Source organism: Siphateles boraxobius, unplaced genomic scaffold (genome assembly GCF_051911475.1).
Source record: "Siphateles boraxobius isolate OS27281-9 unplaced genomic scaffold, OSU_SipBor_1 7, whole genome shotgun sequence".
Classification (NCBI taxonomy): Eukaryota; Metazoa; Chordata; class Actinopteri; order Cypriniformes; family Leuciscidae; genus Siphateles; species Siphateles boraxobius.
In genome coordinates, this window is record NW_027509197.1 from 30,022,832 (window position 1) to 30,038,152 (window position 15,321).

General features: G+C 36.1%; 2 protein-coding genes across 3 annotated transcripts; both read left to right on the forward strand.

Moving 5' to 3' along the window:
• Positions 1 to 62: 62 nt before the first annotated feature.
• bcs1l (BCS1 ubiquinol-cytochrome c reductase complex chaperone) lies at positions 63 to 6,983 on the forward strand. The gene is made up of 8 exons (XM_077216883.1): positions 63 to 228; positions 315 to 727; positions 1,003 to 1,142; positions 3,508 to 3,702; positions 3,894 to 3,957; positions 4,393 to 4,565; positions 4,766 to 4,883; positions 6,581 to 6,983. Exons 2-8 carry the CDS (start codon positions 408 to 410, stop codon positions 6,831 to 6,833), a joined length of 1,263 nt encoding a protein of 420 aa, XP_077072998.1. The 5' UTR covers positions 63 to 228; positions 315 to 407; the 3' UTR covers positions 6,834 to 6,983.
• Positions 6,984 to 7,763: 780 nt separating this feature from the next.
• Positions 7,764 to 12,800, forward strand: LOC143723940 (sterol 26-hydroxylase, mitochondrial-like). 2 transcript variants are annotated; one of them, XM_077216878.1, is made up of 9 exons: positions 7,764 to 8,032; positions 8,368 to 8,558; positions 8,758 to 8,957; positions 11,074 to 11,271; positions 11,371 to 11,534; positions 11,631 to 11,797; positions 11,908 to 11,989; positions 12,072 to 12,272; positions 12,367 to 12,800. In XM_077216878.1, the coding sequence occupies exons 1-9, from the start codon at positions 7,793 to 7,795 to the stop codon at positions 12,499 to 12,501; spliced, it is 1,578 nt and encodes a 525-aa protein (XP_077072993.1). In that variant the 5' UTR covers positions 7,764 to 7,792; the 3' UTR covers positions 12,502 to 12,800. The 2 variants fall into 2 exon arrangements, with proteins under 2 accessions (XP_077072993.1, XP_077072995.1); XM_077216880.1 differs by lacking the exon at positions 12,367 to 12,800 and having other exon boundaries at positions 12,104 to 12,222.
• Positions 12,801 to 15,321: the final 2,521 nt, after the last annotated feature.

Consider the following 15,321-nt stretch of genomic DNA (forward strand, 5'->3'; position numbering starts at 1 on the left):
AAGCATAGATTTAAAGTGAGACTGGTTTGTGAATTGGTTCAACCGAGTCATTGAAAAGATTCGACTCAACCAAAAGAACGATTTGTTTACGCTGCAATGAAAGAGAACGATTACTTACTGTAGGCAGGCTCTGCTTTATTGAACTATTTTTCTGATGCGCACCTTTTTGGTTTTTTTAAAATTAACAGAGAATTTGTTGTTTGTATAATGCTGTGTGATATTTGCACTGTAAGTATAGCGAGTTTTTAATTCTGCATTTAAATTAAAATATAGACCTGATTAGTGACAGCTTGGTATGTTAAGTCTCTCATCAGAAAATGGTTTCACGTCATTTGCTGTGAATGCAGGATGTATATTACAGAAAGACTTTTCCTAATTGCTTAAAGTAACCTGAAGACACCTTCATCATGACATTGTCAGATTTCATTGGAGCCCTGAAGGACAACCCTTACTTTGGGGCAGGATTTGGGCTAGTTGGTATAGGCACAGCACTTGCAGTTGCCAGAAAAGGGGCACAGGTCGGCATGATCTTCTTTAGGAGACATTACATGATCACACTGGAGGTGCCCAGCAGAGATAAAAGTTATCACTGGCTCTTAAGCTGGATCACTAAACATGCGAAACACACCCAGCATCTGAGTGTTGAAACCTCATATATGCAGCATGAGAGTGGGCGAGTCCATACACAGTTTGATTTCCATCCAAGTCCAGGCAACCACATAATTTGGTAAGATCGCAATTTATGAAGAGATATTTTTTATTTTTTTATATTAATATTTTTTATTACTGCTGGCTGGTATCTTAGTAAGGACCCACTAGCATCACCAGCCAAAGTGTAGTTCTCCTTATTACACTCCCCCATTGCTACATTACTTGCATTCTAGATTTGTGTTTGTATTGTGATGTTACTTTGGACAGTTTACATTTGGTAAGTCGCTGATTTGATGATCTTCTCAGGGATCAAAGGTATCCATCTCACTAATTGAGGCTATGTTATTTCAGGTATGGTAGGAAGTGGATCAGAGTGGAGAGGACCAGGGAAAAGCAGATGGTGGACCTGCACACTGGAACTCCCTGGGAGTCCGTCACCTTCACTGCCCTGGGCAGAGACCGGCAGATATTCTTCAACATACTTCAAGAAGGTATGTTACTGTCAGCTGAATTCTTTAGAAATGCGTTGCAGCCTTAAGGGGATAGTTCACCCAAAAATGAAAGTTCTGTCATCCAAACCCGTAAGACTTTCGATTATCTTCGGAACACAATTGAAGATCTTTTTAATGAAATCTGAAAGATTTTTGTCACTCCATTGACAGTCTACACAACTACCACTTTAAAGGGGTGGTTGATTGCGATTTCACTTTTTTCATTTTAAATAGTGTATAATGTTGCTGTTGGTGCATGAACAGTATCTGCAAAGTTGCTGCACTGAAAGTTAAATATAAGCAGAGATATCGTCTTTTAAAAATCAGGAAGTTTAATGCCTACAAAAACGACTCGAATGGGACTACAACGAGATAGTCCCGGGTTTTATACGTAACTAACCCATAACCAACCCTCCCTCCGGAATATTCAAAAAAGGGGGCATGGCCATATTTCTGTTCCTTTGTTGAAGAGGAAGAGTTATAGTGGAGAGCAGTAGCCATGCCGTCGAAAGTGTGTTATTTTCACCCAGCTGTCAGGTCTTCTGTGTTCGGGCTTCCTACGGACGCTGCAGTTCGTCAACAATGGCTACAATTTATGTTTGATTATGTTCCGGAAAATTACAATCGTAATTTAGCTCTCTGTGCTGCGAATTTTACGGAAGACAGCTTCCAGAAACTCCACGAATTCAATGCCGGATTCAAATCTTACTAAAACATGAAGCAGTTCCAACTTTAAATCCAGAGGCAGCAGTTGTTGGGCCACAACCGGTAAGACTTAATAATTTTAAATGTATTTGCATGTATAATTTCAGACGTAATGTTTTAGTTTTATCAAGGACGTAAACAAATGCCAGCGCTGGCTTTAGTAACCACTTAGTTATACTATTTCGTGTATGACAAACGCGTACAAACGTTTTGGACCTGAATTTGTAATTATGTACTAATTTTGTAAAAGTATTTTCCATGTATACTTGATGTAATTTTTCGATTTGATCAAGAACGTAAACCAATGCCAATGCTGTTTGTTTATAGTAGCCAGTTAGTTCGATGCTATTTTGTGTATGTAAGACAAACGTGTACCTAAAACGATACACTGAGTAAACTAAGTTTTGTGAATAGATAAACGGTTGTTCATTATATCCATAAAACAATAACTTTAAAAAACGGTATCACTCTGTCATTTATTCAGTTATATTACATTTTTAATCAGGAGAAAACCGTATCTGAAAAGCTTTAAGCAGCAGTAGAATTTTCAAGTAACAGCGTATCGAAATTCTTATATAATAATAGTAGAATAGAATAATAATAATAAAATGTACCATTCAGAAACGTTTTGTAAGAGCCGTGGGGAGGTTCTGCTTGACTCTCTTCATTGCCGCTTTCTGGGTCTGATTCTGGCTCAAACTGATACGGCAGTAGGCTATTGACACCATTATTTACATTTGACCGGAGCACATGCAGCTTTCGCCTGTAAAGGTAATGGGCGTGAAGTTTCCGGACTAGGTGCACTACGCAGTTTAGCCAATTACAACACACCGGCCCAACTAACCAATCTGAGCCCATTGCCTGTTTCTGAGGGAGTGGTTTCATAGAATCAGGAAGTCAACGGGTCGTTCAAATGACAGGGGAGAAAGCGGCTTACAATAAATTTATTAAAAATAATGCTTTTTAAAAAAAAAACCACACATTTAGACATGTTATATTGCACCCCATAAACACAATCATGCAAAGAAAACAAGCAGTAAACCACCCCTTTAAAGCTTCACAATGCTCATAAAGAGATCGAAAAACTAATCCATATGATTTGAGTGGTTTAGTACAAATTTTCTGTAGAGACATGATCTCTTTATATGATAAACAGATTTAATTTAGGCTTTTATTCACATATAAACATGGATCAGCAAACATAAACGTAATCTCAAACGAACCTGCTTGATGTAGGAGAACAAACTCAAACGTGCTGCGAAACACGATAATGAACCTCATTGGTTCTCGCACGTCAAGCGAACATGCTTAAGCTTCCTCACTCAACTGATGTGAGTTGATGAGTGTTTATATGTGAATAGAAGCCTAAATTCAATCTGTTCATCATATAAAGCGTGTCTATTCAGAAAATTTTGGACTAAACCACTTTATTCATATGGATTTGTTTCGAAAAGTTTGAACGTTGTGAAGCGTCAAAATGGTAGTTGCCTGTCAATGGAGGGACAAAGGCTCTCAAGTTTTATTAAAATATTTTCATTTGTGTTCTGAAGATGAACTAAAGTCTTATGGGTTTGGAACGACATGAGGATGAGTAAATGATGACAGAATTTTCATTTTTGTGTGAACTAACCCTTTAATGATTAATTCTGTGTCCGTGCAGCTCGTGAACTTGCTTTAAAGCAGGAAGATGGCCGGACTGTTATGTACACTGCACTTGGAGCGGAGTGGAGGCCATTTGGGTTTCCAAGGCGACGAAGACCCCTGTCTTCAGTAGTGCTGGAGAATGGTGTGGCGGAGAGGATTGTGGATGATGTAAAGGAATTCATAGGCAATCCTAAGTGGTACACTGACAGAGGTGAAATAGGAAATGATAACTTCAGTCAAAAGTTTTTTTTTTAAACTTCCATATCAGGAAAAAAAAAGCTGTGTGCACATCTCTAATGTCACTAGAAAGCATTGTAGTAAATAAAAGTGTTGTTTTTGTGTTTGTTTTGTGTTTTAATTCATATCTAATTTCAGTTTTGTTGTTAAATATGTTTCAATAAGGCATTCCATATAGAAGGGGCTATCTGCTGTATGGACCCCCAGGCTGTGGAAAGAGCAGCTTTATGTAAGTACAGTTACTTTCTTTACAGTTCATGTTACTATGAATGAATAATAGTGTCTTATAAAGTATTGTTTTTATACAGAGTGTAGATTTGAACCTCACAATATTATAGCTTTTACTGAGTTCTTGAACAAATAAATTCAGCCTTAGTAAGCTTAAGAGACATCTTTCAAAAACATAAAAAAAATCTTACAGACCCCAAACTTTTTTTAACAGTAGTGTCTATAATTGTATTGTTATGTATTTGTATGTGTTATTCTTTAATGGTCTATGTTGCTAGATAAACTGCAAATAGCAAATAGTGCTATTTATACATGCAGTGAAAATAACATCTGACTTTTTTAAATGGTACACTATGGCTGCAAAAAAAGCTATTTTAAACATAGAGCAAAAGTGCAATTTGGAGTCCCATGTCTTACCATTCTGGCGGTATTTCAGAACTGCGCTGGCAGGTGAGCTGGGTTACAGCATCTGTCTGATGAGTCTCAGTGACCGCAGCCTGTCGGACGATCGCCTCAACCACCTGCTGAGTGTCGCTCCGCAGCAAAGCATCATCCTGCTAGAGGACGTGGATGCAGCCTTCGTCAGCCGGGATCTTCTGCCTACAGAGAGTATGACTTACAGACTTCTGAATATGTTTATATGTTGAATTATAATTAAATAATATAAAATAATAATAATAGACAATGTAATTACAATCACATGTGATTAATCATGATAATCTAGGTTGGGCCCTAGCGTTAACAAAACAGTGGAATATTTTTGCATTTGTTGATGTAATTCAAACTTCCTTTGCCATGTGCTCTCACAGATCCACTGGCCTATCAGGGCATGGGAAGGCTCACTTTCAGTGGACTTCTGAATGCTCTGGATGGAGTAGCATCTTCAGAGGCCCGAATTGTGTTCATGACAACTAATTTCATTGACAGGTAAAACTTATTACTGCAACTTGTTCATCATGACTTATGCATTACTTTTTTTGTTTGATGTTCTTTAGAATGCAAAATCCTGATTTTCTTGCCCTTTTGCCTCTAATACTTTTATTAGTAGCAATAAGGTTTGTTTTACACAGCAAGGTAGTGATAGTCAGATATATTGGCAGATAAATTAATATTTATCAAAATGTATATTAATTATATTGTATATTATATTTAAATGGTTAGTTCACCCAAAAATGAAAATTCGGTCATTAATTACTCTTTTGTCTATTTGTGCTTGAACGGACACATACACACAAAATGCTACCTAACAAAATAGAAAAAGAAAATTACTTTTGTACATTAATTATATATTTAAATTTTTATTATTATTTTATTAGATTTGTATACATGCTTATTCCATTTATGTACCTGAATACTGTTAGATTTACCTGAAAAACATAAAGCTCAGTTTATTTCATTTGTATCTTGGTTCTTGTCGCTAGGTTTCAGGTTCCTCAGGAATTCAGGAACAGAACAACTAGTAAATAGTAACGATGACAGACAAATGAATAGCACTAAACACTGGGCTTAAATACACAGCAAACAAGAGAGGGTAAATTAACTAGACACACCTGAACAGAACTATTCAAGTTATTCACCTGGTGAAACTATTTTCATATTGCAATATATATTGCAAAAAATAAATAAAAAAATATATTGCAATGTCAGTTTTTTTCCAATATCACACAGCCCATTTCCAAACTTAAAAGATGTTCGTTCATCTTCGGAAAACAAATGAAAATAGATCTGGGAGATTTCTGTCCCTACATTGAAAGTCTTTTGAACCAAAATTATGACGCTACATAATTTTCATAAAGAGATTGTAAAATAAATCCATATGAATCAAGTTATTTAATCAAAGTCTTCTAAAGAGACTTGATTGCTTAATACGATGAATGGATTTAATTTAGACTTTTATTCACATATAAACATTGATCAACGAACATGAATAGAGCACTCAAATATGGCAAACGTAAGCTCAGCTGCATTTGCTTGACGCACAAAAACAAACCTCATTGGTTCTTCCTGAACCTGAAACATGCTGCCATGACACGTGAGAATGAACACTGTTGGTTCTCACACGTCAAAACCATGCTTAAATTAAATCTGTTTGTCATATAAAGCGATCTTGTCTCTTCAGAAGACTTGGATTAAACCGCTTGATTCATATGGATTTATTTTACAATATTCTTATGAACGTTTTGAAGCGTCAGAGTTTTGGTTCAATAGACTTTCAATGGAGTGACAGACGTCTTTCAGATTTCATTAAAAAGATCTCTGTGTTCCGAAGATGAACAAAAGTCTTATGGGTTTGGAACAATGTGAGGGTGAGTAATTTTGGGGTGTACCCTTTAATATATAAAATATATTTAATTCATAAAAAATATATATTTAGTATATAACAATAATATAAATTGTAAAATATGGTTTGTTTAAAAATAATAATATTCAATCATCAATAAAATGCTCTAGTTTCTGTTAAAATAGCTTTTTGTGTGTGCATTCTTAATAAAATATATGTTTAAAATCCAGTAATAATGAAAGAAGTACCCAGTAGTCATGAACAGTGTGTTTTTCTTGGTATTGGTGACATGGTGTTGTTTCCTTTCTACCATTTCTCTTTTTTTCCCCTCTGTGTGCTGAAGGCTTGATCCGGCTCTTGTCCGACCTGGCCGTGTTGATCTGAAGCAGTACGTGGGCCCCTGTTCTCACTGGCAGCTGACTCAGATGTTCCGGAGGTTTTACCCTCAGGAATCTGCGGCCGAGGCTGAGAGGTTCGCCGAGCAGGCGCTGGCAGCACAAACAGACCTCAGCGCCGCTCAGGTACAAGGACACTTCATGCTCTTCAAGACAGACCCGGCTGGCTCCATCAAAAACATTGCAGAGATCAAGCAGTGAAGACCTAAAGAGACAATACAGACTTTTGAATGATACAAACTGAGCAACAGGCGAGTGATAAACTGCGTGGTTGAATCATTCTTTGAAATTTACACCGTCTGGATAAAGACTCTTCTCAGTAATAAAGTAATAAAGTCCAACTTGTGAAAATGTGTGTATGCCTTTGTTATTGTTATTGGTTAAGTAACAACAGATGACATGCACTTATTGTCTTTGCCTTTGTTTAAAGTGATGTGCTTTATTTGCAGAAATTACCAGTGAATTACGCCTCTCCTGAGATTTGCTTTTTGTATGTTGAATTATGCCCAATAATGGCATAATTTGGATTATAATTACTTAGCTAAGAGAGAAATGTATTTAAATTTTTTGTTCATAACATAAATTTTATATACGTTATCTAACCCTTTTTTAGATTATTGAAATATTTTTTTTTTTTTACTAAACATTCAGGTAATTTCTTTTAGGGGAAACAGCCAATGTAAACACAGGTATGTGATTTTGAAAAGGTTCAAAACGTTGTTTGTGTTTGTTTGCTACAACCCTGTAGGAATTAGAACATCGGTTAATGTTTTAAAAGGGATAATTCACCCAAAATGTAAATAGTCATTGTTTCCTTGCCGTCATTACCCCAGTCCAAATCTGTTTGACCTAATTTCTTTGGTGTAAAGCAAAAGAAGAAATTCGCAAAAGAGGTCATCATTCATCACTTTCATCGTATGAAAAAGAGCAGCCTTTTTCTTCCACAGAGTAGCACTACATGAGGGTGAGTAAATTATGATGTTTTTGAGTGAAGTAAATTAAATCGATTTTTTCCCAGAGATGAAGTATCATTATTTTACGAGAATGGGAACAGATATTGAAGGGTTAACTAGAGAGGCTTTTCCCCACCTCCATCTCCCTCCCGTGTGGAAGAGGATTGGTGTAGACGGTGTTTCCCTCATTCTTCTCAGTGCTCCATAATGGCTGTTCGTTTTGCATTGAGCTCTGCAGAAAGAAAGATTGGATTTGGTTTTCTGAGGCCCACAACAACGACCACGGACATCAGGAGAGGCGCAGTGGGTAATGCTGCTGCTTCTGTCACTGTCCAGGACAGCCACGGGAAGCTCAAGACTGTGGCTGACCTCCCAGAGATCAACACATTTAGGATGTTGTACAGACTGATCTTTAAAGGGTACCTAAAACGCGTGCATGAGCTGCAGGTAAAGAAAGAAAACACATCCGTAGTTTATTTATCATGTGACTGTAACTGCAGGACTGTTAAAATAATTTCTGCCGCCTTTTTTTGTACTTAGACTATCAATGTTTTGCCTTTAAAGACACTGAATAGAAAGCAAACAACTGCCTTTTAATTTGATTTTTCTATTTTTTCCTGTTTAAACTTTTCTAATTAAACACTTTAAAATTCAGTAAGCTTTTTTATTTGTTGCTCTGAACCAGATTGGAGGTGCAATGCAATTTAGCTCAAAATTAACCAGTTTTTTTCTTCACTTGCACATCTTGTTTGTTCTTCACCTCTTGTTTTTCATCTCTCCAGTTATATGATAAACAACTTTATGGTCCCTTGTACAAAGTGAATGTTGGAAACCTCCAATCTATTTCAATAAACAGTGTGGACTTACTGGAGGAACTCCTTAGAAAAGATGAGAAGTTTCCCTGCAGAGGAGACATGACTCTGTGGACAGAGTACCGTGACATGAGAGGCATCGGATACGGCCCTTTCACAGAGTAAAAACATTTGGCACAATGGTTCTTTATCTGTAACATTTGTTTAGCAACTTCTACAGTATGTAAGACTAGTCATGTCAGGAGATTTTACGAGGCCAAAGTGCATTTGGCTAATGTAGCTGTGTGATGTTATGTAAACTTATCAGGTTGAGTGTTGTTTTTTGTTGCTGTTCTGAAAAGAGAATATGTTCTTCAACAGAGAAGGAGAGAAATGGTACAAACTGCGGAGAGTGCTGAACAAACGCATGCTACATCCAAAGGACTCGGTTCAGTATGGAGATGTGCTCAATGCGGTGGTCAAAGACTTCATCAAACGGATTTACTATCTGCGGGAAATGAGCCCCACTGGTGATCTTGTACCTAACTTGTCCAATGAGCTTTACCGGTTTTCCCTTGAAGGTATTTCCTCTCCATAAGCACTTGATATTAGATAAAATCGGTAACACTTTACAATAAGGTCTCATCATGTAAACATTTAGGTAATACATTAGTTAACATGAACTATATGAGCAATATATTTTTACAGCAAAAATACATTTGTTCATATTAGATCACAGTGCATGAACTAATATTAACATATACTACTTTTGATTTTAATAATAAATGTAGAAATTAACTAAGAAGATCAATAAATGCTGTAAAAGTATTGCTCTTTGTTAGTTTATGTTAACTAATGAAGTGAACTAATGTTAACAAATGGAACCTTATTGTAAAATCAGACTATAGAAAAAACAACATGGCTTGTCACAATTAAGAGTAATTAGGAACCAACCTGACACTACATCATGCAAGACCTAATAATGCAACATGAAACATTTCACCACAAAAGGTGAAATTAAATAATTATTTTAAAAAAATGCTGCATAATTGCTTGAAAAAATACAACATTTGTAGATATTACTAAAATATTATATTTTTTTAGCAAATATAGTAAAATGCTAAATAATAACCTGCAATGTTTGTCAAATTAAGTTACACTATAATTTTGGGTCTGGCGAGATTTTCAAAGTCTCTTACTTTTATTAAAAAGAGTACTGTAAAAAAAGAACAGGGATATTGTGAAATATTGTCACAATTTGTAATGTAATTTAAAGAGAACTTGTATCTTAAAATGACATTTCTGTGATAACGCTGAATTTTCAACAGCCATTACTCCAGTGTCACATGATCCTTCAGAAATCATTATAATATGCTGATTTAGTGCTCAAGAAAAAAAAAAAACTTATTGTTGAAAACAGTTGCTTAATATTTTCGTAGAAAGGGGAGACCCAGACGCAGAATGAGCAGGGCAGTAATATTTATTAACAGAATACAGTACAAGATAGGGTGAGGCAGGAACAGTCCAAACAGAAGGGTCAACAGGAAACAATGACAGGACAGCTGTGGGTGACTGCTGGAACCAACTCCAGAGGACAACAGGTCGAAGAACTGCAGAGGATGTGATCAGGCCAGGCAGATGGTGGTGGTGAAGACAGTGGAAGGAACCATGAAGCAGAGATCTGATACTTGCTGCACACAGACCCTGAACCAGTCTAACTGCCAGGCAGAAGGAACCAGCATGCAGGGAATCTCGGGGAGCAGACAGGAACCAACACAACAGACAAAACTCAAGACAACACGAGATAATAAAAACTAGAACACCAGAAAACAATAAGAAACTAAATATAACTGGAGCAATAGCAAAGGAAAAAAAATAAAAAAAAAATTAAAAAAAATGATTAACTGGAACTAGTAAACAAAGAAATAACAAGACTGCAACCTTGAAGACAAGCTAAAGAGAAATAAAAAAAGACTAGTTAACAAAAGCAAAAACAAGAGGTGAACCAAAAATAAAGCTTGGAAGAACTAGAGCAAAATAAAAACTAGGATTTGACTAGACTAAAAATCAGGAACAAAAGAAAAGACTGAAAAAAAACCCCCAAAAGATAAGAAATACAAAGCTAGACCTGACAGAAACAAAAAGTGTTGCACTGACTGACAAGCTGAGCGATAACACGCACAAAAAAGATTGCACATAACGATCTAGCAAAGACATGAGGGAAAGAGCCACAATATAAAGGGAACAGCACATGAGGATCAGGTGAAAACAATCAAGCAAAGGAAGACTAGACAAGGACTAAACAAGGGGGCGTGGTAATGGAAAAAAATGGAAAACAAGGAGGCGGAACAAGAGCAGGACATGGCAAACACAAACAAAGACAAAGCCATGTGCTGGCACACAAAACAAACATAGAGACATGAAACAAAGACAACACAGACAAGGCTGTCAGTGGCATCCTTCTGCTATAAGATCCCTGATATAATGTTGTCATGCAACAGTAACCGCGATCTGCTTTGGGTGCTGCACAGTGAGCAGACGTTTCACAACAAAGGTTTACAGATCAAATTATAGTCTTTATATTATCATTGCAATTAATGTGCATGCCAATTTATCATGCGTGCTAACTAATAGCATAACATTTTCCATTTGCCCACAATAATTGTGAATATTCTGCCTGTTGCTTTTCTCATACAGGAATCTCATCCATTCTGTTTGAGACGCGCATTGGGTGCCTGGAGAAAGAGATTCCTGCAGAGACACTGGATTTCATTAATTCTATTGCACAAATGTTCACCTACAGCATGCCTGTGGTGATGCTGCCCAACTGGACTCGCAGTTACTTGCCATTTTGGCAGTGGTACCTCAATAGTTGGGATGGCATATTTAAATTCTGTAAGCTTGCTAATTCACACATCTTCTTCAGATAAACTACAAGAGATAAAGACATGTTGTGCAGTGTGATGATGTATTGTACTTATGGATTATGCACAGCCATAAAGATGATTGACATGAAGATGGAGGCCATTCAGAGGCGCGTGGATGCAAATCAGGAGGTTACTGGGGAGTATCTCACCTATCTTCTTTCCAATGTTAAAATGAGCAGTAAAGATGTTTATGGAAGCATTTCTGAGCTTCTGTTGGCTGGAGTGGACACAGTAAGAAAAAAGTACTCAATCTTTGACTATTTAAACAAAATATATAAGAGTTTTAAAATGATAGATCGTAAGGCTTTGTTTCTTTTCGTGTTCTAGACCTCCAACACCATGTTGTGGGCACTGTATCTCCTCTCAAGAGATCCAGAAGCTCAAGAGGCTCTGTATCAGGATGTAACCAGAGTCTTAAAGGGTGACAGCGTCCCAACAGCACAGGAAGTGAACAACATGCCTTACCTCAAAGCTGTCATCAAGGAAACACTAAGGTGGAGGATTATGTTGTGTAACATGGTATATCTTTGAGAAGCAAAATACAGCAAATTTTGCATATATAATTGTGTATTATAATCTCTTTGTACGTGTATCTCCTGTGCAGGATGTATCCTGTGGTGCCCATAAATTCTCGTCTTATTGCAGAAAAAGATATTGTCATTGGTGGACACTTTTTCCCTAAAAAGGTATGTTCTCCTAAAGTTGTTAAGAATAAAAGAAGTGCATCACTAAATCAGCGTGGCTCTTTTCTTTTTCTTTTTTTAACAGACAACATTCTCTCTGTTCCACTATGCAATCAGCCGTGATGAGAAAGTCTTCCCAGAACCACGGAAGTTCAAACCTGACCGCTGGCTCCGAGATGGCAGAACAAGACCCAACCCATTTGGGTCAATCCCATTTGGCTTTGGAGTCAGAGGCTGTGTTGGCCGTCGCATTGCTGAATTGGAGATGCATCTGGTTTTGGCAAGGGTAAGAGAAACAGACAGATTTATTTTTGATTTTGTGCCAGACAGTTACATTACATTTATATATTGTGCTTTTTGATCGAATCTTTTCATTCCAGCTAATCAAGTTGTTTGAAATCAGACCGGACCCAACTGTAGGTGAGGTTCAGTCACTCAGTCGTGGAGTGCTTGTGCCAGACAGAAAGGTTAACCTCCACTTTGTGGAGAGACCGAAGATACATAATGAAGCATAGCTAAAGAAGACCACTGTTTCATCAAAACATAAGCTGCATGTGTATATGAAAATTATCAGCTGAAGTGAATCATGTTCATGTCAACTTCTTTATCTTCATTTGAATATGATTCTGTTGTGCTTTGGAATGTGCAATATAAAGAACCCTGTATTACACTGTGAAAAATACTTTTTCTATACACTTTTATATAGCTCTTGCCATTAAATTGTTCTTGTGCGTTGTATTTCATTTTGCTGATTTAAATGTATTTTTATGAACTTGAATTAAGAAATAAATTAAACTTTTTAATGATTCCAACATATCTGTGTTTTATTATTGTACAGTATTAGTGGAAGGGGATCAATTAATACTATATCATTGGAATAGATATTGGAACGCAGCTGAGGGGAAATAAAAATAACAGCAACTATATATATATATGGATGGTACGACCTCTGTCTTCAGTAATGCTGGAGAATGGTGTGGCGGAGAGGATTGTGGATGTAAAGGAATTCATAGGGGTCCGTGTACGTTTGATATTTTGTTTTCCAATTTGAAACGAAATAAGCAGAAACGAGAAAACGGCGCCTTATTCGTTTTTTCAAAAAAACGAAAAAACGAGATTTCGGCTTGATTTTTCGTTTTTTTTGTTCACAGGCAAGAAACGAATAAATGACTTCAAAATTCGTTTTCCACATGTGGGCGGTCCTGAGACGCCCCCTTCCACCGATTGGTCAAGCAAATCTGAGCATGTGACATCATCAGTCGTCGCTCAGGTCTGTTCAACAAAACAATAGTCCTCTACTATGGCTACCGATTCTTAAACTGTAAAGGGCAGGTCCTATTGGGCTTTCTTCTGTGCAACTGTACGCGTTTCACTGAAATCTTTACATGAGAAATATTAAATATTAGTCTGCCACCAGCCCGTTTTATTTAGCTCTACGGAGTTAAATCTGTTTGGTGAAGCTGCGCTTGACAGCGGCGAGCGGGAGAGGCTCACAGACCATTGTTCAGTCAGCAGTCAGAATTTTTCTTTTAGACAGTAGGCTGTACGCTCCGTTTTGACACGGGATTGTGATTGCAAATACTGTTATGCCAATCGGCTGAGGGTGGGTACCGATGATGGTGAAATACATTTTTACTGAAACTGTAAATCTGTAATCATAGCCGCGACTTGCGAGAATGATTGACAGGACGATAGCGGAGGCAATTAAGCGCAATATAACTTCAGTTAACAAAAACACAATTAAAAAAGTGTTTAATATAAGCGACTTTGCCTCTTCAACAGAGTGTAATGGTATTTAAGAAGCCTTTAACATTATGTGCTGAACATTAAATCTGTAACATGTAGCCAACAAGGTTGTGCCGGTGAGGAAATTTTCCCATTGATTAGTTAACTTATGACAACACCAGTTATTTGTTAATCTATTCTGTAGATTTTGATCTTTATAAGTTATGATATATTGTTAATTGAAAAACAACAAAAAATAGTACAACAACAACAAGAAAAAAAAAACACTCGCGTATACTATAATCAAACTAATAAGACGGGTGACATAAAATACCCATAGTATAACAAATAAATAAAATATATTTGGAAATCGCCCTTTAAAACGAAGGATCGGTTTGTGGTTCACAATTATTTGATTAAAAACAACAAAAACAAAGACAAAGTCACTTATATTAACCTTCAATTGGTCACTGGGGTCTATATGACCATAGACATTGCTGCGATACGTCAACGCGTCCGCCATTTTGCGGAGGGCAAGACTGCGCTGTAAACAAATACAAATAAACGGGTGAGCTGCGGTTTTTCTGGATAAAAACAAAAAATGTTTTTACATTTATCACCCGATTTCAGTGGTTTGTATGTGGTGTACAAAAAGTTTCATCTCCAGTTATTTAAAATCTCGATAGACTTATAAAAAAAATGTATTAGGAATTGTCAAAGCTCAGGCTTGTCATGTAGGCTATTTGGCTTTTTATTCTTGGATAAGAATTGTGAAGACCCTCGTACTGAGATTTAATTTAATGTTCACATTAAATGAAATAAAGTTTTCTTATTGTGGAAAAAACATTTTCTGTGATTGACCCGATTTTAGCAATAACAAAGATAACGGATGGATCCTTTATGGTAATACATATGATATGGTACAACTACAGTGAAATGCAAATAGTGAATATAAGATAAAGTGAGAAGTAATAGTAAATAGTTTAGTCAATAAAATAAACAAACAGTAAACAGAAAATAAAATAGTAATGGATAGTATAGTTATATAATATCATAAGTACAATAAAACAATCATACAAATATTGATAATAGCATATAGTTCATGTATAATACTATAATAATAGCAATATAATAAGAAATATCAATTACAGTATATAGACAGTAATAATAATAAGTTAGTGACCATGATAGCATTACTATAATAGATTGATAATTGCAAGTGGTATAATATTATAATAACAATAATAATAAGAACAGCATACACAATGTAATATCAATTGCAGAATAATATAGACAATATGAAAAAAATATGAAACATTATAATATTGATCATTAAACCGACATTAGATTTGTCATTTTATTTTATGTAGGCGTACATACAGTGAAGATAATGTATAAATATGCAAATATAATTTATATATTTTAAAATATTCCTACATAGGCTATATAAAATAAAATGACACAACCCTGTCTCTTTTTTGTTAAATTTCAGTTTTATTGATCAGTAATAGCCATCATAACAGTATACGTAGCCTAAAAGGTATAAAAAGCTATACAAGACAAGAAATAAAGTAAACGATTCAGTCAAACACACAGCAGGATACAACGTT

Excerpts from the sequence above, each read along its gene's own strand:
- LOC143723940 (XM_077216878.1), top strand. The coding sequence starts at position 7,793 with ATGGCTGTTCGTTTTGCATTGAGCTCTGCAGAAAGAAAGATTGGATTT. Across the intron at positions 8,559-8,757 it reads GGATACGGCCCTTTCACAGA|AGAAGGAGAGAAATGGTACA; the intron begins GTAAAAACATTT and ends GTTCTTCAACAG. Across the intron at positions 11,990-12,071 it reads GACACTTTTTCCCTAAAAAG|ACAACATTCTCTCTGTTCCA; the intron begins GTATGTTCTCCT and ends TTTTTTTAACAG.
- bcs1l (XM_077216883.1), top strand. The coding sequence starts at position 408 with ATGACATTGTCAGATTTCATTGGAGCCCTGAAGGACAACCCTTACTTT. Across the intron at positions 1,143-3,507 it reads CTTCAACATACTTCAAGAAG|CTCGTGAACTTGCTTTAAAG; the intron begins GTATGTTACTGT and ends GTGTCCGTGCAG. Across the intron at positions 4,566-4,765 it reads GGATCTTCTGCCTACAGAGA|ATCCACTGGCCTATCAGGGC; the intron begins GTATGACTTACA and ends GTGCTCTCACAG.